At 36.6% G+C, this 22,533-nt stretch overlaps 1 protein-coding gene across 1 annotated transcript; it reads right to left on the minus strand.

The window, feature by feature from the left end:
* Window positions 1-844: 844 nt before the first annotated feature.
* On the minus strand, window positions 845-22,301 carry zgc:194990 (uncharacterized protein LOC568410 homolog). The gene is given in 11 exon segments (XM_048211436.1): window positions 845-2,153; window positions 4,034-4,060; window positions 4,174-4,200; window positions 4,456-4,507; window positions 4,616-4,753; window positions 8,003-8,131; window positions 8,133-8,168; window positions 12,086-12,187; window positions 12,323-12,421; window positions 14,760-14,853; window positions 22,161-22,301. Coding segments are annotated over 10 exon segments (1,233 nt in total). The 5' UTR covers window positions 14,823-14,853; window positions 22,161-22,301; the 3' UTR covers window positions 845-1,593.
* Window positions 22,302-22,533: the final 232 nt, after the last annotated feature.

The following is a 22,533-nucleotide window of genomic DNA, read 5'->3' on the forward strand; positions in this document are numbered from 1 at the left end:
CAACTGTGCAAGTAAGATGAGTAAATGCATGCTCACATTTAGTCTAGAATATCCATGTTTACACAACGCCTCTGCATCTCACTCCCGATTTTTCTCAACATGGGGACAGGAGAAGTGTCAGTCAATAATCGGGAAAACAAAGTAACTTGCTTTACTTATTAGAAAAAGTAACAGATATTTTGATGTAAAATTAAAATGCATCACTTTAATGTGTTACTTTACTAGTTACCTGGGGAAAAAAGTCATCTGTTTACATAACTCACGTTACTTGCAAGAGGTATTTTTGTAGGCAGTTCTAACTTAATATTATAAAGTGACAAGAATATTTTTGTGCGCCAAAAAAACAAAATAACGACTTTTCAACAATATAGTGAGGGGCCGATTTCAAAACACTGCTTCGGAGCTTTACCAATTGAATCAGTGATTCGGATCTCCTATCAAACGGCTAAACTGCTGAAATCATGTGACTTTGGCGCTCAGATTCACTGATTCGATTCGTAAAGCTCTGAAGCAGTGTTCTGAAATCGGCCCATTTAGATATTGTTGAAAAGTCTTTATTTTGTTTATTGGCGCACAAAAATATTCTCGTCGCTTTATAATATTAATATTGAACCACTGAACTCACATGAACTGTTTTAAATATGTTTTTAGTACCTTTATGGATCTTGAGAGAGGAAGTGTCATTGCTTTGAATGCAGGCCTCACTGAGCCATCTGATTTAAACAAAAATATCTTAATTTGTGTTCCGAAGATGAATGAAGGTCTAACGGTTGTGGAACGACATGAGGGTGCGTAATAAATGACATTATTTTCATTTTTGGGTGAACTAACCCTTTCTGGTGATTGTATTTAGGCTTTAAATTTCATAAAAAGTTGTGTTTATTTGTGAAGATTATCATGATGAACAAAATGTGTAAGAATCATAAACTTTTGTTGGTCACAAAGCTTATTTTCTGCAATAATCCAAAAGCTTTGAGTAATAACCACTTTTGCGATACAGTTGAGAGGAAAGCCTTGATGCTTCGCAAAGCTTTGTTTAGCCAAAAGCCAATGGAAAAATCCTATAGGGTGTTTGTCAAGGGAACCAGGGTGATGCTAACTTCCAGATCTGCCTACAAAAATACATCATCAGTGCAGAACCAACATGAGTTTTGGGTGGGGCTATCTGTTTGTCTGACCAATCGAGACAGGGGTAGCTGCAGACTGGAGCAATGGGCGTGCTGAAGGAGGGATTCTGAAAGGTGAATCGGTACAACTGAAACTACCCCTAATCCTACCCCCAAACAGCTGTGTCGACCAATCATAAAGACCTTACTCCACTCCCCTATCTTTCGGCACGCCCGAACCTTTAGCCAGGCCCATTGCTCCAGCCTGCATTTATCCCTACTTGAACCAATCACAGACTGTTTAACAAGAATTCTTTTTTTTAATTCCTTGTAGTGCAGAAATTACAGCTTCAGCTACTCTAAAAAATGTAAAATGGCTTCTATGCACCCTTCAAACTACTTGTTTTTTGTAAGCTTTGATCAATGTTTTATGTTGTGTGATTTTTTCGTATCCATGTGCGTGAGAATTGTGCGTTCGTTATGTACATTAGTAGAACAGACACTGTCCCTTACAGAGACATCGCTCCCTCAGATCTGCAGGCCTGATCACCATCTCACGCACCATCTCCACCGTCCCAAACACCGGGTAAAGCTTCTCTGTGAACCTCTCGCTGTATGTGTAGAGGTGTGCTCGCTTTTGCGTGTCATAGAAGGACAGCTGCCCCTCCTCATAGTCCAGGTAGACTCCCACCCTCCGTGGGATGAGCGACTGGGGCAAGAAGGTAGGCGGTGTGGTCAGGGCCTTGAGCTCGGACCCCCGCTCCAGCCTGAGGGTGAGGTATCCGCTCTGAGTGTTGAGCGGTCTGTAGCCTTTGCAGAGGGCCGATTCTTTGGCCACACCGAGACGCCAATCACGGTCGCCCACTTCTACCTCCCAGTACCGGCGTCCTGACGAGAAGCCCTCTGAGCCGAGACAACACCACCAGCCGTCGAAGCGGCGCCGGCTGCCGGGGACCGCGCGCCGCTCCAGACCGCACTGCATGCGCTTGCGGTCCTCAGACAGGACAAGGGTAGGGTTGGCCGTTTCTGGGTCAAAAGTCACCTCCACTGTAAAATAAGGCCGCACTACGGTTAGATTTATGATTTTAGGTTTATCTTGGAAGGTTTTCAAGAAAGCTAGATATCTAAAAAAATTGCAGACTGATAAATAAAAAAGTATAATGTTAGCATATTGCTAAAATAATGATGCAATACACTTATAAGCATAAAATACATAGCACACAGATAAAAATATTGGGGAAAATGTAGGGCTGCCCTTGACTAAAGTGAGGCAAGTAGCCTATAAGCGGAGTTTCGGTTCATTTTTGTGACGCATTCCAGTCTCCAGTTGAGGAAGACTGAGACGGCAGAAAGCACATCATGTTTTTACAAAGGCACAACGTTTTTTTGTTATTGTGAATAGACACAAATAAAAGTAGACCCTTTACAGTTTCGAATAATGTATCTGTAGTATGACCAAAAATGGAGTATTTTAAGTATTTTATTCTGATGTTAACAAAAAAAAAAATGCCAGTGACAAATCATGTCCTCCCTTGAAATCGGGTCTTCCCAAACAGTCAGTTCCCATGTAGAAGGTGACGTTCTCAGGACCTTGCGCAGTGTTTCCTAAAAGTTCTCTAAAGGGGATGAAAATTCTGAACCTTTACAGAACATTTGGGACATTCCTAAAACGTCCTCTTTTGGTAATGAAAGTGCTGCAGTTCAAGGTTCCTTATATGACTTTAGGTGGACGTTCCATTTTGGTTATTTTAAGGCAGGAACACACCAAGCCGACAGTCGGCCGTTGGGCAGTTTTTGTTTGTTGGTTTTTCGTTGTATTTCTCAGTGTGTTCCACACCGTCAGCTGAAGTTAGTCCTTGTCAGCTTTTTTCGGCCGATTCGAAATGTTGAATCGGCGTCGGCGATCGTCGGTCCATCGGGCCTTCGGGCCATCTGATCATTCTGATTGGCTGTTCAGATACTGCCACCTGCTGGTTCGGAAATTTCATCTCAAGCAGACGCAGAACGGACGTGCTGCTTGGCCGTCGGCTGTTTAGCGTTGGTTTGGTGTGTCAGGGCAACTTTGGACACAGATACTGCCGACGTGAGCCAACCCCGCAGTCTGCTTTCGTCGCCACTAGTTCGTCAGAGTCGGCTTGGTGTGTTCCTGTCTTTATGGTCAAAAAAGAATGTTACAAAGAGGATATTTGGGACATTAACATTGCATAAACAACGTTCCCACATGGTCCTCTGTTGGTCGTTTAATAACGTTCCTGATATGAGTTGAGGGGGACGTTCTATTTTGGTTCATTTTATGGTCACATAAGAATGTTACAAAGAGAACATTTGGGAAGTTATCAGAACGTCCTATAGTGATAGTCCAAGAACGTTCAGAGGCGGTCACAATGTGGAGTTCTTTTAAGGTTTGGGGAACGTTATTTCGTGGATGTTCAGGGAACATTCAGGACGTTCTGGGAATGTTTAGGTGACTAATACTATAGGACGTTCTGATAACTTCCCAAATGTCCTCTTTGTAACATTCTCATGCGACCATAAAATAACTAAAATAGAACGTCCCCCTAAACTCATATCAGGAACGTTATTAAACGACCAACAGAGGACCGTGTGGGAACGTTGTTAATGTCCCAAATATCCTCTTTGTAACATTCTTATGTGACCATAAAATAACCAAAATGGAACGTCCACCTAAAGTCATATAAGGAATCTTGAACTGCAGCACTTTCATTACCAAAAGAGGATGTTTTAGGAATGTCCCGAATGTTCTGTAAAGGTTCGGAATTTTCGTCACCTTTAGAGAACTTTTGTCAACTTTTAGAGAACATTGTGCAGCTGGAGTAATGATGCTGAAAATTCAGCTTTGCCATCACAAGTTTTGTGAAGAGAGAGAGAGAGAGAGAGAGAGTTAAGCTTTATACTGTAACACATACCTGCAGCATCACATATCCAGTTCCACACTGTAACAAAGAGCAACATTTCTGTGTTACTACATAAAATAATAGGAACTATTGCACTAATGGCCTCAGTGACTAGATTCATTATTTGATTGCTGAACCTATTACTCTCTCACCAATGTGTGGAATGTAGCCAGCGCAATCTAAAAAAGATCAGAGAGAGAGAGATTATCAGAAAGCCCATTGAAGACACGCCAATCATCTTCTCAATGTCCAAAGAAATGTAGGTCTGATCTAATAAAACTGCTGTATGGGATTTCATGTAATACACTATATACCAGAAGACTGTTTTTGCAATTGCATTTGGTGCCACTAGTGGTGCAGAAATCACTTACAGCGGTTACATTTCATTATCCTTCAAAAGTAATTCAGGGACATTAATGTCAATGCCTGCTCACCGATCTTCTGGGTCTTTTGTTTTTGTACCAGCCACAGTCTTGGAATGAGCTCCTACAATGTAAATAGTGCTTGTTATTAGATTAGTTAAAAATATAAATTGCAGATTTTGAATTTTACTTAAGTCTATGAATGTTGTATATGTTTCCAGAGGCATGGCACCTTGTCCAGGTGTTCCCCAAGAACCACCCCAATGAGCAGCTCCACAGCAGACTGCAGGTGTGACAGGTGACCCCGCTTCCACTGCAGCTCCACGTCATCCAACATCATCAACACCGCCTCACCCGGCCAAATACCATGCTGGAGAGAGAAAATGATAAATCATATCATATAAAAAATCATAAAATATATTTTTTTATGACACACTTTAGAAACTGACGAATATGTGTGCATGTGTCACAGGCGGGTCAGTGAAGTTGTTTGTAATGAGAGATAGAGAGAGATCATACTTCACTAACAGTATTTCCTGATATCGAGTTACACACAAATTGCTCCTAAGAAAATAAAGAGGACTCTGAGAAATTAATGAATTATTGATTAGGCATCAGAAAGGTGATGCTATATTGAAAGGATACATGTCCCTATAGACTTAAAGGTGTGTAATTTTATCGACGTTTAAACGCTTTCTCGTATCCAGGTTAATGTGTGACAACTATTTGTTAGCCATTTGAAGGTTGACTTCCTCGAAGAGTGTAAACACTGTGGCTGTGTCTGAAATGGCCCCCTATACCTTTAAATAGGGCACTATTTAAGCGAGCAGCCATTTGTAGTGGTGTCTGAAACCATAGTGGACGTTATCGAGTGCACTCATTCAATCCCACAATGCACCGCAATAACGAATGTACAACCAATGTACACTCAACAGGTAAAGAATACCCGGAATGCACTGTGAATTCCCGCGTCTCACCAGAAGATGGCGCCCACAGCTGAATCATCCATCCGTCCATTTTCCAAACCACTATAAATTCCTTTTAAATTGATTATTAAATGGTTTAATTAAGGCTTAAACATAGTTTCCATGACAGATGTTATATCAAAAAGTTCATCTTACTACTGGAGCTACCAATTTGCTTCAAGCTTCAAATAATTATTAAACAGCAAGCACAAACTAGGCAAAAGCGGAAGCCCTTCCAGCGCACTCATGCCAAATTTACACTGAAAATGTGGCATTTAAGTGGCATTTAGGTGTCTTTACATAGACTTTTTAAAGGTGCCATCAAACGTTTTTTTACAAGATGTAATATAAGTCTAATGTGTCCCCTGAATGTGTCTGTGAAGTTTCAGCTCAAAATACCCCATAGATTTTTTTAAATTATTTTTTTTAACTGCCTATTTTGGGGCATAATTAGAAATGCGCTGATTCAGGTTGCGGCCCCTTTAATTGCTCGCGCTCTCCGCCCCCTCCCGAGCTCTTGACTCTATCATTGCATAAACAAAGTTCATACAGCTAATATAACCCTCAAAATGGATCTTTACAAAATGTTCGTCATGCATGCTGCATGCATGCGGCGGATTATGTGAGTATTGTGTTTATTTGGATGTTTACATTTGATTCTGAATGCGATTCTGAATGCGTGGCTAACGGCTAATGCTACACTGATGGAGAGATTTATAAAGAATGAAGTTGTGTTTATGAATTATACAGACTGCAAGTGTTTAATAATGAAAATAACGACGGCTCTCTTGTCTCCGTGAATACAGTAAGAAACGATGGTAACTTTAACCACATTTAACAGTACATTAGCAACATGCTAACGAAACATTTATAAAGACAGTTTACAAATATCACTAAAAATATCATGTAATCATAAATCATGTCAGTTATTATTGCTCCATCTGCCATTTTTCGCTGTTGTCCTTGCTTGCTTACCTAGTCTGATGATTCAGCTGTGCACAGATCCAGACGTTAATACTGGCTGCCCTTGTGTAATGCCTCGATATTGGGCTGGCATATGCAAATATTGGGGGCGTACACCCCGACTGTTACTTAACAGTCAGTGTTATGTTGAGATTCGCCTGTTCTTCGGTGGTCTTTTAAACAAATGAGATTTATATAAGAAGGAGGAAACAATGGAGTTTGAGACTCACTGTATGTCATTTCCATGTACTGAACTCTTGTTATTCAACTATGCCAAGGTAAATTCAATTTTTAATTCTAGGGCACCTTTAATGCTGCTCAGAGGTGGCATAAATGCTTTACACAGCAATTTCAACTGTATACTTTGACACTAGGGACTGAGGTGGGTCAGAGCAGGCATAGTTTGGTCTGGCTTTTATGCAGCATTATGTCTTTACACAGAATTTTGAGCAGGCACAGAGCAGCCTTAAGTCTGCTGTGTAAAGAGGCCTTCAGTGTCCGAATTCGCTCACTAGTTTTCAAAGTTATGAACTAACGTTCTTCCAGTAACGTTAAAAGAATATTTGTTCAAAGTTATCTGGTCTTTAATAACGTTATGAAACTTTAGAACAAAATGTTATTCATAAATCATTAATGGAATGTTTTTCTAAAACATTTTAGTTGGATGTTAATCTAATATTTTTAAATGTTGCTACAGAGAACATTCAAAATGTTCAGATAATACTCGCAAAATGATAAAATAGAAATAAAATTCCCTTAATGTTTTCTCTAATATTCACATAACCAAGAAAAAACTGAATGTTTTTAACATTTTGAGAACATTCAGAAATAATGTTTTGATGGGAACTTAATAAAGTGGTGCAGGGATGCCATCAAAACCCAGAAGACTAATTCACCACTGGTTCCCTCAGGATTTTCCTATGGGTTTTTATAATGTTTTTTTTTTCAATTTATGAGTGAAATATGTCATCCCCGCACCACTCTACTATGAGAACATTAGCAAAATGTTCTTAGAAAATATTTCTGTTAGCTTGGTAGCAGTTAAGTAGCCTATATGACACAGCACACTGCATTTATTTAGGTATTGTTGCATAATGCATACTGTTTTACATAGTGTATTACCTCAAATTTTTAATAGTAGCCTATGCTAGAAGCTAGAAGTGTCCTTATTTTAATTGAAAAAACAGTAAGTAAATGGTAAGTTTCCATTTATACAGCTTAGCGGGTTGTGCATGTCTCTGTCAGGTCAGTCAGTGAGGTCGTTCGTAATCAACAAAGTCGGACAAGAGAGGATCATAGCAAGGTTAATATCCTAATTCTTAATCAGAGAGCAACACGATACTAAGACCCATAGACAGAGAGAGAGAGAGAGAGAGAGAGAATAAGACGCTTCATTTACAGCATGGATTAAAATTAAAATTACACACTCACAAACAAATTACTCCTGACAAAATGAGAGAATGTTGTAACTATTAATATATTTACTGATATAAACTTGTTTGCTATATAGAGGCTATAGGCTTATGCTTAAATGACTGAAATTAGTTTTGTAGACAAATATAACTTATGCCTGTCTATGACTTTCTTTCGCAAAATAAATAAAATATGTTACATGTGAACTCCTTCAATATGATTGAAAAAGCATCCCAGGATGCACCTCATAAATAGTTGGTGGTGTTTCTGATCCTCACCGGGTGTCTGTTGCGCTGTCCTCTGGTCCAGTCCATGATGATCCTTTTATATGTGCCCATGTCGTGCTCTCCTTCCTGCTCAAGCATGCTCAGTAAATGACTCTTCCAGTCCCGCTTTTCTGGATGCAGGATCGGCATAAACTTGTATGGGCTTCTCTGTATTTTCCTGCACAGTGTGTAAAAAAAAACCCCAAGAATATTATGATACTTTTATTTGAATATTGAAATCTACAGACACATAAAATGGTTAGAAAGTTGGAACTTGTAACCCAAAGGTCATAGGTTCAAGTCTCAGTACCGGCAAGAAATGCAAGTGGGGGAGTGAATGAATAGTGCTCTCTTCCACTCTCAGGACTCGGGACATCCCTAATATATATATATATATATATATATATATATATATATATATATACAGTCAAACCAAAATGTTATTCAGACAACTTGAACATTTCAATCATTAATACAGTTTATTCACTATAGTTTAAAAAAATGGTTAAACTGTTAAACTGAGTTAAACTGTATCATAAAAAATTAATCTTAATTATGTCAGATAACACTTAAGCAAAACATGGTCAGGTCAAAGTGTCTGAATAATTTTTGGTCCCAAATTTTTGTCAATTTTACTGGTAGTCCACTAGCCTGGATGCCAGCCGAACTTAGCCCCGCCCACAACATTTTGAGGTCGGGGAGTTCGGTCTGGACTCGATCCGTAGAGGAGTAATTATGCCCGAACAGAAACTGTTCGGACCAATCACATTGTCAGGGTGATGATTGACAGATTATCACCAGAAACGTAATCAGCCACGTCATCAAAGAGCGCTTGGGGAGTTTGATTGACAAGCGATTTAACCAATCAGAACGCCGCATCCGCCATTTTGTCCGACAAAGCAGTCAGAAGTTAGAAGATTAACCTCGGTGGAGTTAAACTTGAAAAATTGTGCATATTGACGTCTTTCCGCGTTTGAAACTACATTCATTCTCATGTTCATTCATGTTTATTTGATGCTATAAATGGACTAGTAGGAAGAGATGATCGGTTCACGAGCCTCTTGAGCTGAGGCGCTACAGCAATCTGTCACGGTCATGGTCACAACCCATTAAAGAGCCACAAAACGGTTTTTATTGTTTGAATTTTTTTAATAACTACACAGTTTGAAAGCTGGGACTTTGTTTAATATCATAAGTAACCTGCTCTGTCTCGTCTGTCGATGTGTTGTCAGTTTCCTCTTTGCTCCGCGATGTATTTTCCACTCTGTGTGGCGTGACAGCGCCACGGCTTGTCGGACAAAGCAACAGTAACTAAGGGGGGCGAGTCTTTGCGAAAGGTCAATTAGTTTACAACAATGATGGCTGTTGAAGAACTGAGATGTGTAGATTCCGCCATCGCGTCCGTTATAGAAGATATCGACAGCGCATTAATTTTAAAAAAGGAACAGAGGACCGCGATCAAGGCATTTGTCGATGGGAAAGATGTCTTTGCCGTCCTTCCTACGGGATTCGGCAAAAGTTTGATTTATCAGCTGGCCCCGATGGTCGCTAAGAAGAGTTCTGTTGACAACCATGTGTCGCTCAACATACGTCACTTACTCTGTAGCTCTGATTGGTTGTAGGTCTATCCAATTGATGTCTTTCCTGGATAGGTTCAAATTGCCTCAGTAACTTGATGGCCAATACAGCCCCTTGAGCTGACATTTATGACGCAGTAACCTTTTTAATAAACAGCCCGTGTCTGACTCAAATCAATTACTTTGATTTCTCAGAAGAAATGTGCTGACTACAAGCTTTTTTAAAAGTACACTAAATCCGCGAGACGGACGCCCTGGAGCGAACCACAGCTCAACGCCTTTCTCAAGGACGCAAAAGTACTGCGGACTATATTATAACTTACAAACAAACCGTGATTAGAGCTTGATCCTTTGAAAACTGACACAGAATTTTAAACCCTTAAGCCACTGGACCTGTCAGTCAGCCTGATATAAACAGACTAGCTGGTTACTATGGGGACTGCTGGCACTTTGAGTCTAAAGCAGGATTTTATCTAAATATAACACACGCTTCTAACCAGCCAACATCAGCCTGTAATTAAAGTCATGCAGATCCTGAGAAACAACAGCTGTCTGAAAAACAGTGTGTATCTGGCTAAATTAACACAGGAAGTGAGTTTATCTGCTGAGGAACAGGGTTGTGCACCACTCAAAAAATAAACTGAGAATGTTTCATACAATTCTAACTATATCCTGAACTTAAATCAAGGTAGAAAATCAGATAAAAAAATTATCATTTGAAATTAAGGAATTAAGAGGCATTTATATTTTATTATAATTTTAACAAATTTAAAATTTTATATATATACACACTACCATTCAAATGTTTAGGGTCAGTAAGACATTAAATTCACATCAAAAGTCAGTTTACAATAACATTTACAATGTTACAAAAGATTTCTATTTCAAATAAATGCTGTTCTTCTGAACTTTCTATCCTGAAAAAATAGTATCATAGTTTCCACAAAAATATGAAGCAGTACAACTGTTTTCAACATTGATAATAAATCAGCATATTAGAATGATTTCTGAAGGATCATGTGACACTGAAGACTGGAGTAATGATGCTGAAAATTCAGCTTTGCCATCACAGGAATAAATTACATTTTATAATATATTCAAATAGAAAACAGTTACCTGAAATTGTAATAATATTCTACAATATTAGTGTTTTTACTGTATTTTTGATTTAATAAATGCAGCCTTGTTGAGCATATGAGACTTATTTCATAAACATTAAAAAATCTTACTGACCCCAAACTTTTATTATAAATTAATCAATTATATTTGTATATTAAATACAAATTTCAATAATATTTTTCTGACTACTATATTATAGAAAAATATTATTGAAATTTGTATTTTTTTTTTTTTTTTAATGGACCATGACAGAATAGCACTTCATTTCCCAGAGTAATCTATTTAAGTCTTGATGAAGCTTACAAAGATAGAAACCTTAAAGGTGCCCTAGAACTTCTTTTTAAAAGATGTAATATAAGTCTAAGGTATCCCCTGAATGTGTCTGTGAAGTTTCAGCTCAAAATACCCCATAGATTTTTTTTAATTCATTTTTTTAACTGCCTATTTTGTGGCATAATTAGAAATGAGCCGATTCAGGGTGTGTGGCCCTTTAATTCTCGTGCTCCATGCCCCAAGAGCTCGCGCTTGCCTTAAACAACATAAAAAAAGTTCTAATATAACCCTCAGAATGGATCTTACAAAGTGTTCGTCATGCAGCATGTCTAATCGCGTAAGTATAGTGTTTATTTGGATGTTTACATTTGATTCTGAATGAGTTTGAGGCTGTGCTTCATGGCTAAAGCTAACATTACACACTGTTGGAGAGATTTATAAAGAATGAAGTTGTGTTTATGCATTATACAGACTGCAAGTGTTTAAAAATGAAAATAGTGACGGCTATTGTCTCTGTGAATACAGTAAGAAACGATGGTAACTTTAACCACATTTAACAGTACATTAGCAACATGCTAACAAAACAGTTAGAAAGACAATTTACAAATATCACTATAAATATCATGTTATCATGGATCATGTCAGTTATTATTGCTCCATCTGCCATTTTTCGCTATTGTTCTTGCTTGCTTACCTAGTCTGATGATTCAGCTGTGCACATCCATACGTTAATACTGGCTGCCCTTGTGTAATGCCTCGATATTGGGCTGGCATATGCAAATATTGGGGCATACACCCCGACTGTTACGTAACAGTCAGTGTTATGTTGAGATTCGCCTGTTCTTCGGAGGTCTTTTAAACAAATTAGATTTATATAAGAAGGAGGAAACAATGGAGTTTGAGACTCACTGTATGTCTTTTCCATGTACTGAACTCTTGTTATTTAACTATGCCGAGGTAAATTCAATTTTTGAATCTAGGGCACCTTTAAACAGGACACATAGGAAATGATCCATTCCTGTGTTTTGTTGTTGTGTTGGACTAATGAAATTCCTGTTGTGTGATGAATTACTTTAAAGTGCAATTCAGTAAACTCCTCTGCCTGTGATTCAGTTCATGTTCTAACCTTCATCTCCAGAATGTTGGCAGTCTCCACAATGAACTCTCGACAGGCGTGCGGAGGCCATACGTCCTGTCCGGTCCAGATGTGAGCCAGAATATCTGACCTCTGGAAAACATCAGCATAAAATGTTCCAACAGAGAGTCTGAAAATGTGTGTGGGAATCTAGTAGACATATCTGAGCTGATGCCAGTAAATGTATTCATTGATGCCAGGCACAATGCAATAATATATTTGTCTTACCTGACAGATCCTGTTGAGTTCTCGTGCGAGCTCCATTATGAACAGCTGACTCTCCGTTAACGGCTCTTTCTTTATTTGTTTCACTCTTTTCCGCGTCTCCTGTACAGAGATGTGGAAGCTATGGAGTAACTAAAGCTCCACCAGGGAATATAGTAGCCAAACCTATATATTTTATATTCATTTTTTCTGAAATGACAGTTAAGTATTTTTGGATTATAACTGCTGACTCCTTTGTTTAGCTATTTTATGTATCCTTCATACACACAATTGAATAATATTTCCATAGTAAATAAATAATTACATATTATTATTTTCACACTTTCTGCATACATTTTGAAGAAATTACAGCTTGACTGGAAATGACTATATTCAGTATTAAAACTACAAACCCGATTCCAAAAAAAGTTGGGACACTGTACAAATTGTGAATAAAAAAGGAAGGCAATAATTTCTCATAATCTCATAAACTTATATTTTATTCACAATAGAATATAGATAACATATCAAATGTTGAAAGTGAGACATTTTGAAATGTCATGCCAAATATTGGCTCATTTTGGATTTCATGAGAGCTACACATTACAGAAAAGTTGGGACAGGTAGCAATAAGAGGCCAGAAAAGTTAAATGTACATATATGGAACAGCTGGAGGGCCAATTTGCAACTTATTAGGTCAATTGGCAACATGATTGGGTATAAAAAGAGCCTCTCAGAATGGAAGTGTCTCTCAGAAGTCAAGATGGGCAGAGGATCACCAATTCCCCCAATGCTGCGGCGAAAAATAGTGGAGCAATATCAGAAAGGAGTTTCTCAGAGAAAAATTGCAAAGAGTTTGAAGTTATCATCATCTACAGTGCATAATATCATCCAAAGATTCATATAATCTGGAACAATCTCTGTGTGTAAGGGTCAAGGCCATACTGGATGCCCGTGATCTTCGGGCCCTTAGACGGCACTGCATCACATACAGGAATGCTACTGTAATGGAAATCACAACATGGGCTCAGGAATACTTCCAGAAAACATTGTCGGTGAACACAATCCACCGTGCCATTCGCCGTTACCGGCTAAAACTCTATAGGTCAAAAAAGAAGCCATATCTAAACATGATCCAGAAGCGCAGGCGTTTTCTCTGGGCCAAGGCTCATTTAAAATGGACTGTGGCAAAGTGGAAAACTGTTCTGTGGTCAGACGAATCAAAATTTGAAGTTCTTTTTGGAAAACTGTGACGCCATGTCATCCAGACTAAAGAGGACAAGGACAACCCAAGTTGTTATCAGCGCTCAGTTCAGAAGCCTGCATCTCTGATGGTATGGGGTTGCATGAGTGCGTGTGGCATGGGCAGCTTACACATCTGGAAAGGCACCATCAATGCTGAAAGGTATATCCAAGTTCTAGAACAACATATGCTCCCATCCAGACGTCTTCTCTTACAGGGAAGACCTTGTATTTTCCAACATGACAATGCCAGACCACATACTGCATCAATTACAACATCATGGCAGCGTAGAAGGAGGATCCGGGTACTGAAATGGTCAGCCTGCAGTCCAGATCTTTCACCCATAGAAAACATTTGGCGCATCATAAAGGGGAAGATGCGACAAATATTGAAATTTGAAACTTCCACATCATTGCATTCTGTTTTTATTCACAATTTGTACAGTGTCCCAACTTTTTTGGAATCGGGTTTGTATAAAAGAATAAAAATTTTCTGATCACAAGTGAAATTTTACTTTAATTTTCCTTATTTTCTGCAAAAGTCATGTGTCTCATATTTCATTTGATCTCATTGATACTATACTACATTATTAGCAGGAAGAATTGTTGGTTGTGGAGGAAATTATGTCATAAATAAGATCATCTGACGTAATAAAGTCTCATCTGACATACAGTAGTGGCCAAAAGTGATGTCCAGAAAAGGAAGATTGACATCTTCACCCTTTATTAAAATATTATTAAAAATATGTAAATGATTTTGTAAGCATATTGTGTAATTGTGGTGGGAGTCAACTGTTTTATTTGTGATAATGCAATGAAACATGCTAAATTGTGTAGACATCATTTTTGAATGCAAAAATATGAAATATTAATAATTGATCATGTTGTAGTCAATGGATGCTTTTCTCTGTGAGCTTTTTGTTTTCTGTGCATTTTTTGCACCGTATAATAAAACCTGTAACTGTTGTTTGCCTTTTTGTTGCCAAATAGTTTTGTCGGATAAATAACTCAACAAATGTTAGTGTTTTGTTCTTACTCTGTCAAAAAAAAACAACTCATATTTTGATGATACGTGAACTTGTAGGGTCATTAAAAACAATATCACTTTTGGCCACTACTATACAAGTGCCTGTCATTTTGCCCTGATATTTATGAATTTCACTGAATTACTGATAAACCCTTTGATGCAGTGAATGAATGAACGAATGACACACTGTACCTTGAGACGAAACTTGAGCTTCTTGGCTGGCTCAATGAGGAACTGAAGGCAATCTTTCATCATACTGGCAGGCTGACGTGACCCTATTCGAAACCTGAGAGAGACGGAGTGTAGAATACAGCAAGAGAGGAAGAGAGAGAGATTTGAGATGTTTAGGATCTGATGATGTAAATGAAGGAGTGTAACAGCTGAGACAGATGGGAGGGGTTTGTAAAAAGCCTTATTCTCAAAACTCAGCAAACTCAACACAGACTCAACCTGCAACAACGCAATATTTTTTGATCACTCTGCGGCTCTGCTCCGTTCAGCTCGTTACGACTGAGTCCTTCAGGTCCAGAGAGACCCGCGGAAGCAGCGAGAGCACTTTTAATGGAAGCTCAGGGACAGAGTGGGATGCGGTTGTGCTGAATCAGCACGTCTTCTCGGCGTTTCTCCAGCACACCCACACAACCTGCCAGAACACCTCAAGTCCCAGTCAGTTTCCAAATCTTCAGAAACCAATGCCAAAATGTTAAGAAGCAGCTTATAATATACAAATAACATAACCTAAATATCTGAGACAACTAGTGAAATGGCTTCACTTTCACATTTTTCTAATTTAAGGCATTTTTCATTACAAATTATATAAACAGCATGACAATTTGAGTGCATAATTTCATGATTTGAGAATGACATCTGATTAGTGACCTAGAATTATTATGACGTATATCCAAATAAAACGGCTTCTCGAGCAGATAGAAACTTGCAATTGCAAGAAAAAAGTGAGAATTTCGAGATATAAACTTGCAATTGCAATAAAAAAGTGAGAATTTCGAGATATAAACTCGCGATTGCTAGAAAAAAGTCAGAATTTCGAGATATAAACTTGCGATTGCAAGAAAAAAAGTCAGAATTTCGAGATATAAATTCACGTTTGCTAGAAAAAAAGTCAGAATTTTGAGATATAAACTCGCAGTTGCTAGAAAAAAAGTCAGAATTTCAAGATATAAACTTGCGATTGCTAGAAAAAAAGTCAGAATTTTGAGATATAAACTTGCAATTGCAAGAAAAAAGTCAGAATTTCAAGATATAAAGTCGCAATTGCAATAAAAAAGTCAGAATTTCGAGATATAAACTCGCAGTTGCTAGAAAAAAAGTCAGAATTTCAAGATATAAACTCGCAATTGCTAGAAAAAAAGTCAGAATTTTGAGATATAAACTTGCAATTGCAAGAAAAAAGTCAGAATTTCAAGATATAAAGTCGCAATTGCAATAAAAAAGTCAGAATTTCGAGATATAAACTCGCAATTGCAAGAAAAAGTCAGAATTTCAAGATATAAACTCGCAATTGCTAGAAAAAAGTCAGAATTTCGAGATATAAACTCGCAATTGCTAGAAAAAAGTCAGAATTTCGAGATATAAACTTGCGATTGCTAGAAAAAAAGTCAGAATTTTGAGATATAAAATCGCAATTGCTAGAAAAAAGTCAGAATTTCGAGATATAAACTCGCAATTGCTAGAAAAAAGTCAGAATTTCAAGATATAAACTCGCAATTGCTAGAAAAAAGTCAGAATTTCGAGATATAGACTCGCAATTGCTAGAAAAAAGTCAGAATTTCGAGATATAAACTCGCGATTGCAAGAAAAAAAGTCAGAATTTCAAGATATAAACTTGCGATTGCAAGAAAAAAAGTCAGAATTTCAAGATATAAACTCGCAATTGCTAGAAAAAAGTCAGAATTTCGAGATATAAACTCGCAATTGCTAGAAAAAAGTCAGAATTTCGAGATATAAACTCGCAATTGCTAGAAAAAAGTCAGAATTTTGAGATATAAACTTGCGATTGCTAGAAAAAAAGTCAGAATTTTGAGATATAAACTTGCAATTGCAAGAAAAAAGTCAGAATTTCGAGATATAAAGTCGCAATTGTAATAAAAAAGTCAGAATTTCGAGATATAAACTCGCGATTACAAGAAAAAAAGTCAGAATTTCAAGATATAAACTTGCGACTGCTAGAAAAAAAGTCAGAATTTCAAGATATAAACTCGCAATTGCTAGAAAAAAGTCAGAATTTCGAGATATAAACTCGCAATTGCTAGAAAAAAGTCAGAATTTCGAGATATAAACTTGCGATTGCTAGAAAAAAAGTCAGAATTTTGAGATATAAAATCGCAATTGCTAGAAAAAAGTCAGAATTTCGAGATATAAACTCGCAATTGCTAGAAAAAAGTCAGAATTTCAAGATATAAACTCGCAATTGCTAGAAAAAAGTCAGAATTTCAAGATATAAACTCGCAATTGCTAGAAAAAAGTCAGAATTTCGAGATATAAACTCGCGATTGCAAGAAAAAAAGTCAGAATTTCAAGATATAAACTATAAACTCGAGATATAAACTCGCAATTGCTAGAAAAAAGTCAGAATTTTGAGATATAAACTCGCAGTTGCTAGAAAAAAAGTCAGAATTTCAAGATATAAACTTGCGATTGCTAGAAAAAAAGTCAGAATTTTGAGATATAAACTTGCAATTGCAAGAAAAAAGTCAGAATTTCGAAGATATAAAGTCGCAATTGCAATAAAAAAATCAGAATTTCGAGATATAAACTCGCGATTGCAAGAAAAAAAGTCAGAATTTCAAGATATAAACTCGCGACTTGCTAGAAAAAAGTCAGAATTTCGAGATATAAACTCGCAATTACAAGAAAAAGTCAGAATTTCGAGATATAAACTCGCAATTGCTAGAAAAAAGTCAGAATTTCGAGATATAAACTCGCAATTGCTAAAAAAAGAAATTTCGAAATAAACTTGTCAGAATCAGAATTTGAGATATAAACTCGTGAATTGCTAGAAAAAAGTCAGAATTTTGAGATATAAACTCGCAATTGCTAGAAAAAAGTCAGAATTTCAAGATATAAACTCGCAATTGCTAGAAAAAAGTCAGAATTTCGAGATATAGAACTCGCAATTGCTAGAAAAAAGTCAGAATTTCGAGATATAAACTCGCAATTGCTAGAAAAAAGAAATTTCGAAATAAACTCGTCAGAAAAAAGTCAGAATTCGAGATATAAACTTGCGATTGCTAGAAAAAAAGTCAGAATTTTGAGATATAAACTCGCAATTGCAAGAAAAAAGTCAGAATTTCGAGATATAAAGTCGCAATTGTAATAAAAAAGTCAGAATTTCGAGATATAAACTCGCGATTACAAGAAAAAAAGTCAGAATTTCAAGATATAAACTTGCGACTGCTAGAAAAAAGTCAGAATTTCAAGATATAAACTCGCAATTGCTAGAAAAAAGTCAGAATTTCGAGATATAAACTCGCAATTGCTAGAAAAAAGTCAGAATTTCGAGATATAAACTTGCGATTGCTAGAAAAAAAGTCAGAATTTTGAGATATAAAATCGCAATTGCTAGAAAAAAGTCAGAATTTCGAGATATAAACTCGCAATTGCTAGAAAAAAGTCAGAATTTCAAGATATAAACTCGCAATTGCTAGAAAAAAGTCAGAATTTCAAGATATAAACTCGCAATTGCTAGAAAAAAGTCAGAATTTCGAGATATAAACTCGCGATTGCAAGAAAAAAAGTCAGAATTTCAAGATATAAACTATAAACTCGAGATATAAACTCGCAATTGCTAGAAAAAAGTCAGAATTTCGAGATATAGACTCGCAATTGCTAGAAAAAAAGTCAGAATTTTGAGATATAAACTTGCAATTGCAAGAAAAAAGTCAGAATTTCGAGATATAAAGTCGCAATTGCAATAAAAAAATCAGAATTTCGAGATATAAACTCGCGATTACAAGAAAAAAAAGTCAGAATTTCAAGATATAAACTTGCGACTGCTAGAAAAAAAGTCAGAATTTCGAGATATAAACTCGCAATTACAAGAAAAAAGTCAGAATTTCGAGATATAAACTCGCAATTGCTAGAAAAAAGTCAGAATTTTGAGATATAAACTCGCAATTGCAAGAAAAAAAGTCAGAATTTTGAGATATAAACTCGTGATTTCTAGAAAAAAGTCAGAATTTTGAGATATAAACTCGCAATTGCTAGAAAAAAGTCAGAATTTTGAGATATAAACTCACAATTGCAAGAAAAAAAGTCATAATTTCGAGATATAACTTGCGATTGCTAGAAAAAAGTCAGAATTTTGAGATATAAACTCGCAATTGCAAGAAAAAAAGTCAGAATTTCGAGATATAAACTCACAACTGCTAGAAAAAAAGTCCGAATTTTGAGATATAAAGTCGCAATTGCAAGAAAAAAGTCTGTATTGCAGGATATAAAGTCGCAATTATCTTTTAAATGGTTTTATTCTGTGGTGGAAACAAGCTTCCATACTAAATAGTGCAATGTTTTTTTGTTTTTTTTTAAATAGTTTTTTGGTAAATATTTAAAGTTCTACAACTTACTGTTAATTTCTGGGTTTAAAATAGATGTTTAATCCCAGATTTTCAATGTTGTCTTAGAAGTCTGGACATCACTGTAACAAGCATTTTTTAGTTTTGCTGTAGTTTCTTATTTTTAGTTCACAAGTTCACCTCCCCATTCAGTCTTAATGGTTAATGGTAAAACAAACTTGGCTTGCTGTCCTCGAAGGAAGCTCGAACCCGAGGCTCGGCTCGAGCTCCGAGTTAAACCCCCCCTATAACAGTACTGCATAGAGGGAGAATGAGAAATAGAGGAGGAGGAAGGATGCTGGAAGAATTGTGACTAGGATGACGCAGTGACTGCTGCTTATATACGCTCGTAATGATGATTGACAGGACTGAATGTTTAGGATCCTCCTGAACCTACGTTTGGAACTACATACAATAGGAATGAAGGAAGAATAAAAGAGGTCTCCAATAAATTAACAAGTTTGTACATTTACAAGATGCCCAGAGAAAAATGCTTTGACACAGTATGTCACAAATACAAACACAGTAAAATTAGGCAAATTCCTTCATTTTATGTTATTTTGTTGTTCAATTCACACTTGTTTTGGCACAGTAGTGCATGCCAGTGTCACACCAGAGAAACCACTTCAGCGTACTGACATTTATTTATGATATAGCTATACCTATTGAATGAACATGATAAATGGAGTTTAAAGTCTGTATACTTACATGGTGCACTGAGAATAAAATGCATTGGCACCACTTACATCCTTAGGGAGCCAATAACACAACACAGCCAGACTCTGATAAGACTTTATTAATGATCAGCTATATTCTGAACTAAATTAAATGCAATCATTTTCCTCTGGTGTGCAATATGCACATGTTTTATTTAGGCTCTAATTAACTTGCTTTCATTTATTTATGATCAAATAAAGCTGCTGACTGAGATGAATGAACATGATTAATAAAGGAGATAAAAGTTCCTACATTTACAGAACATGGTGCACTAAGGAAAAATGCACTGCATGGGCCATCCTAGCTAACAGGGAACATTCTCAGAACATTCTCTCAAAGTTATGAACAAGCACTCTTCCAGTTACATCTGGGCTTTTATAATGTTCTCAAAACTTTAGTACAAAAACATTATTTATACATTGGTTCATGGAAGGCTTGTTTCTGTTTTAGATGGACGTTCATCTAACATTGTTTTAGAATGTTCAAAGAATATTCAGATTTATCTCATAATATTTGCAAAACGATAAAATGGCATGTTTCCTTAATATTCACATAACCAAATGAATTATTTATTCATTTAAAAAAAAAAAAGCATTGGACGATTGTTTTAATAAATTTAAAGGGTTAGTTCACCCAAAAATTAACCACAAAATTACTGTCATTAATTACTCACCATCATATCGTTCTTCACCTGTAAGACCTTCGTTCATCTTCGGAACACAAATTAAGATATTTTTGATAAAATCCGATGGCTCAGTGAGTCCTCCATTGACAGCAAGTTAATTAACATTTTCATTGCCCAGAAAGATACTAAAGACATATTTAAATCAGTTCATGTGACTACAGTGGTTCAACCTTAATGTTATGAAGCGATGAGAATACTTTTTGTGCATCAAAAAAAAACAAAATATCGACTTTTCAACAATATCTAGTGATGGGCGATTTCAAAACACTGCTTCATGAAGCTTCGAAGCTTTACAAATCTTTTGTTTCGAATCAGTGGTTCAGAGCACCAAAGTCATGTGATTTCAGTAAACGAGGCTTCGTTATGTCATAAGAGTTTAGAAATTTCAATGGTTCACGTGACTTTGGCAATTTGATAGACGATCCGAATCACTGATTCGAAACAAAAGATTCATAAAGCTTCGAAGCAGTGTTTTGAAATCAGCCATCACTAGATATTGTTGAATACATTTTGGTGCACAAAAATATTCTCGTTGCTGTAGTCACATGAACTGTTTTAAATATGTCTTTAGTATCTTTCTGGGTATCTGAAAGTGCTAATTATCTTGCTGTCAATGCAGGCCTCACTAAGCCATCGGATTTTATCAAAAATATCTTAATTTGTGTTCTGAAGATGAACGGAGGTCTTATGGCTGTGGAACGACATGAGGGTGAGTAATAAATGACATAATTTTCATTTTTGGGTGAACTAACCCTTTAAATGTATTGTTGCTTTGTACACTAAAAGACATCAGCAACAACAACAACAACAACCCATAACACCCAAGAAATTACATAGCAACATCCTAGCAACCACTCAGACACATTAGCAGCCACTCCATCTATCTGTATAGCTATTTATCAAGGCATTGCCATAAGATCAGAGTTTGAACCTTGTTTGGTTCTTCTGGTGTGCACTGCAGTATGCACTTGTTTTCAGCCTGGCAAAGTGTTGGCAGTGTCACACCACGTGTCAGGTCGGTAATAGGGACAGATTAAAGAGGTCTTGACAGATTCAGACACACAAACCACGTGAACGAACACAAGGAGCAGCTCTGAACCACACCACTGATCCTTTAAGCGAATTAAACCAGCAACCCTGCGTGTATTTTTGAGCATGTGTGAATATGTGGTGTTGGACTAAGGTTAAAAAAAGCTGCTGAAGATAGACTCTTTCATTGTCATTAAAAGGCAAATATCACTTATTTGCATTTTATTAATACAAATAAGTGTTCTTTAATATAATAATGATAATGATTAATTATATAATAATAATAATTTATAATAATAATAATTATTATTATTATATAAGCATTTTGGCGTCTCAATTATCAATATGACCATACATGTTTTTCTTAAAAGAGCAAAAAAAGTAAATAATATATTCCTTATGTTTACGCAGAATGAGACCAGGAAAAAAAAATATGCAGAAGACAAATAACGACGTCATAATACTCTTCAAACTAATGAGTACGCATTGCAGTCATAATATTACGCAGGTTCACGCATATACAGTATGCATTAAATATAATAGAAGCACCGCTGATAATAACAGAAGTTTACAAAGAAGAAAGTCACATACCTTTCAGTTTTAACCTTTCGAAATATCCTCAGAAAGTTTTTCTACATCACACCCTCATTGAATGTTTGTGCATCTCGCTCCTCATTCATTGAATGGACTCTCCTCAGCAGTCAGGAGGTGCATCTCGTGTGACCAATAGGCGTCTTTTTGGTACTTTAGCAATAAGCCTTTGTCGCGGAGTGATTAACGATCGTGTATTTCCGTAACGTTCCCGAAGGAGGCCGAAGGACTCCTCGTATATTTTCGTAACATTACCGAACTAGCGCTTCAGTGACTTCTCTTGCCTTGTTATTTAAAAGACATCCAGCAGAGGGTGCTGTTGTCTAGCATTTCTTAAACCCTACTGTCCTGAAAAATATACTTTATTTAAAAT

The sequence above is a fragment of the Megalobrama amblycephala genome, linkage group LG12 (assembly GCF_018812025.1).
Source record: "Megalobrama amblycephala isolate DHTTF-2021 linkage group LG12, ASM1881202v1, whole genome shotgun sequence".
Taxonomy (NCBI): domain Eukaryota; kingdom Metazoa; phylum Chordata; class Actinopteri; order Cypriniformes; family Xenocyprididae; genus Megalobrama; species Megalobrama amblycephala.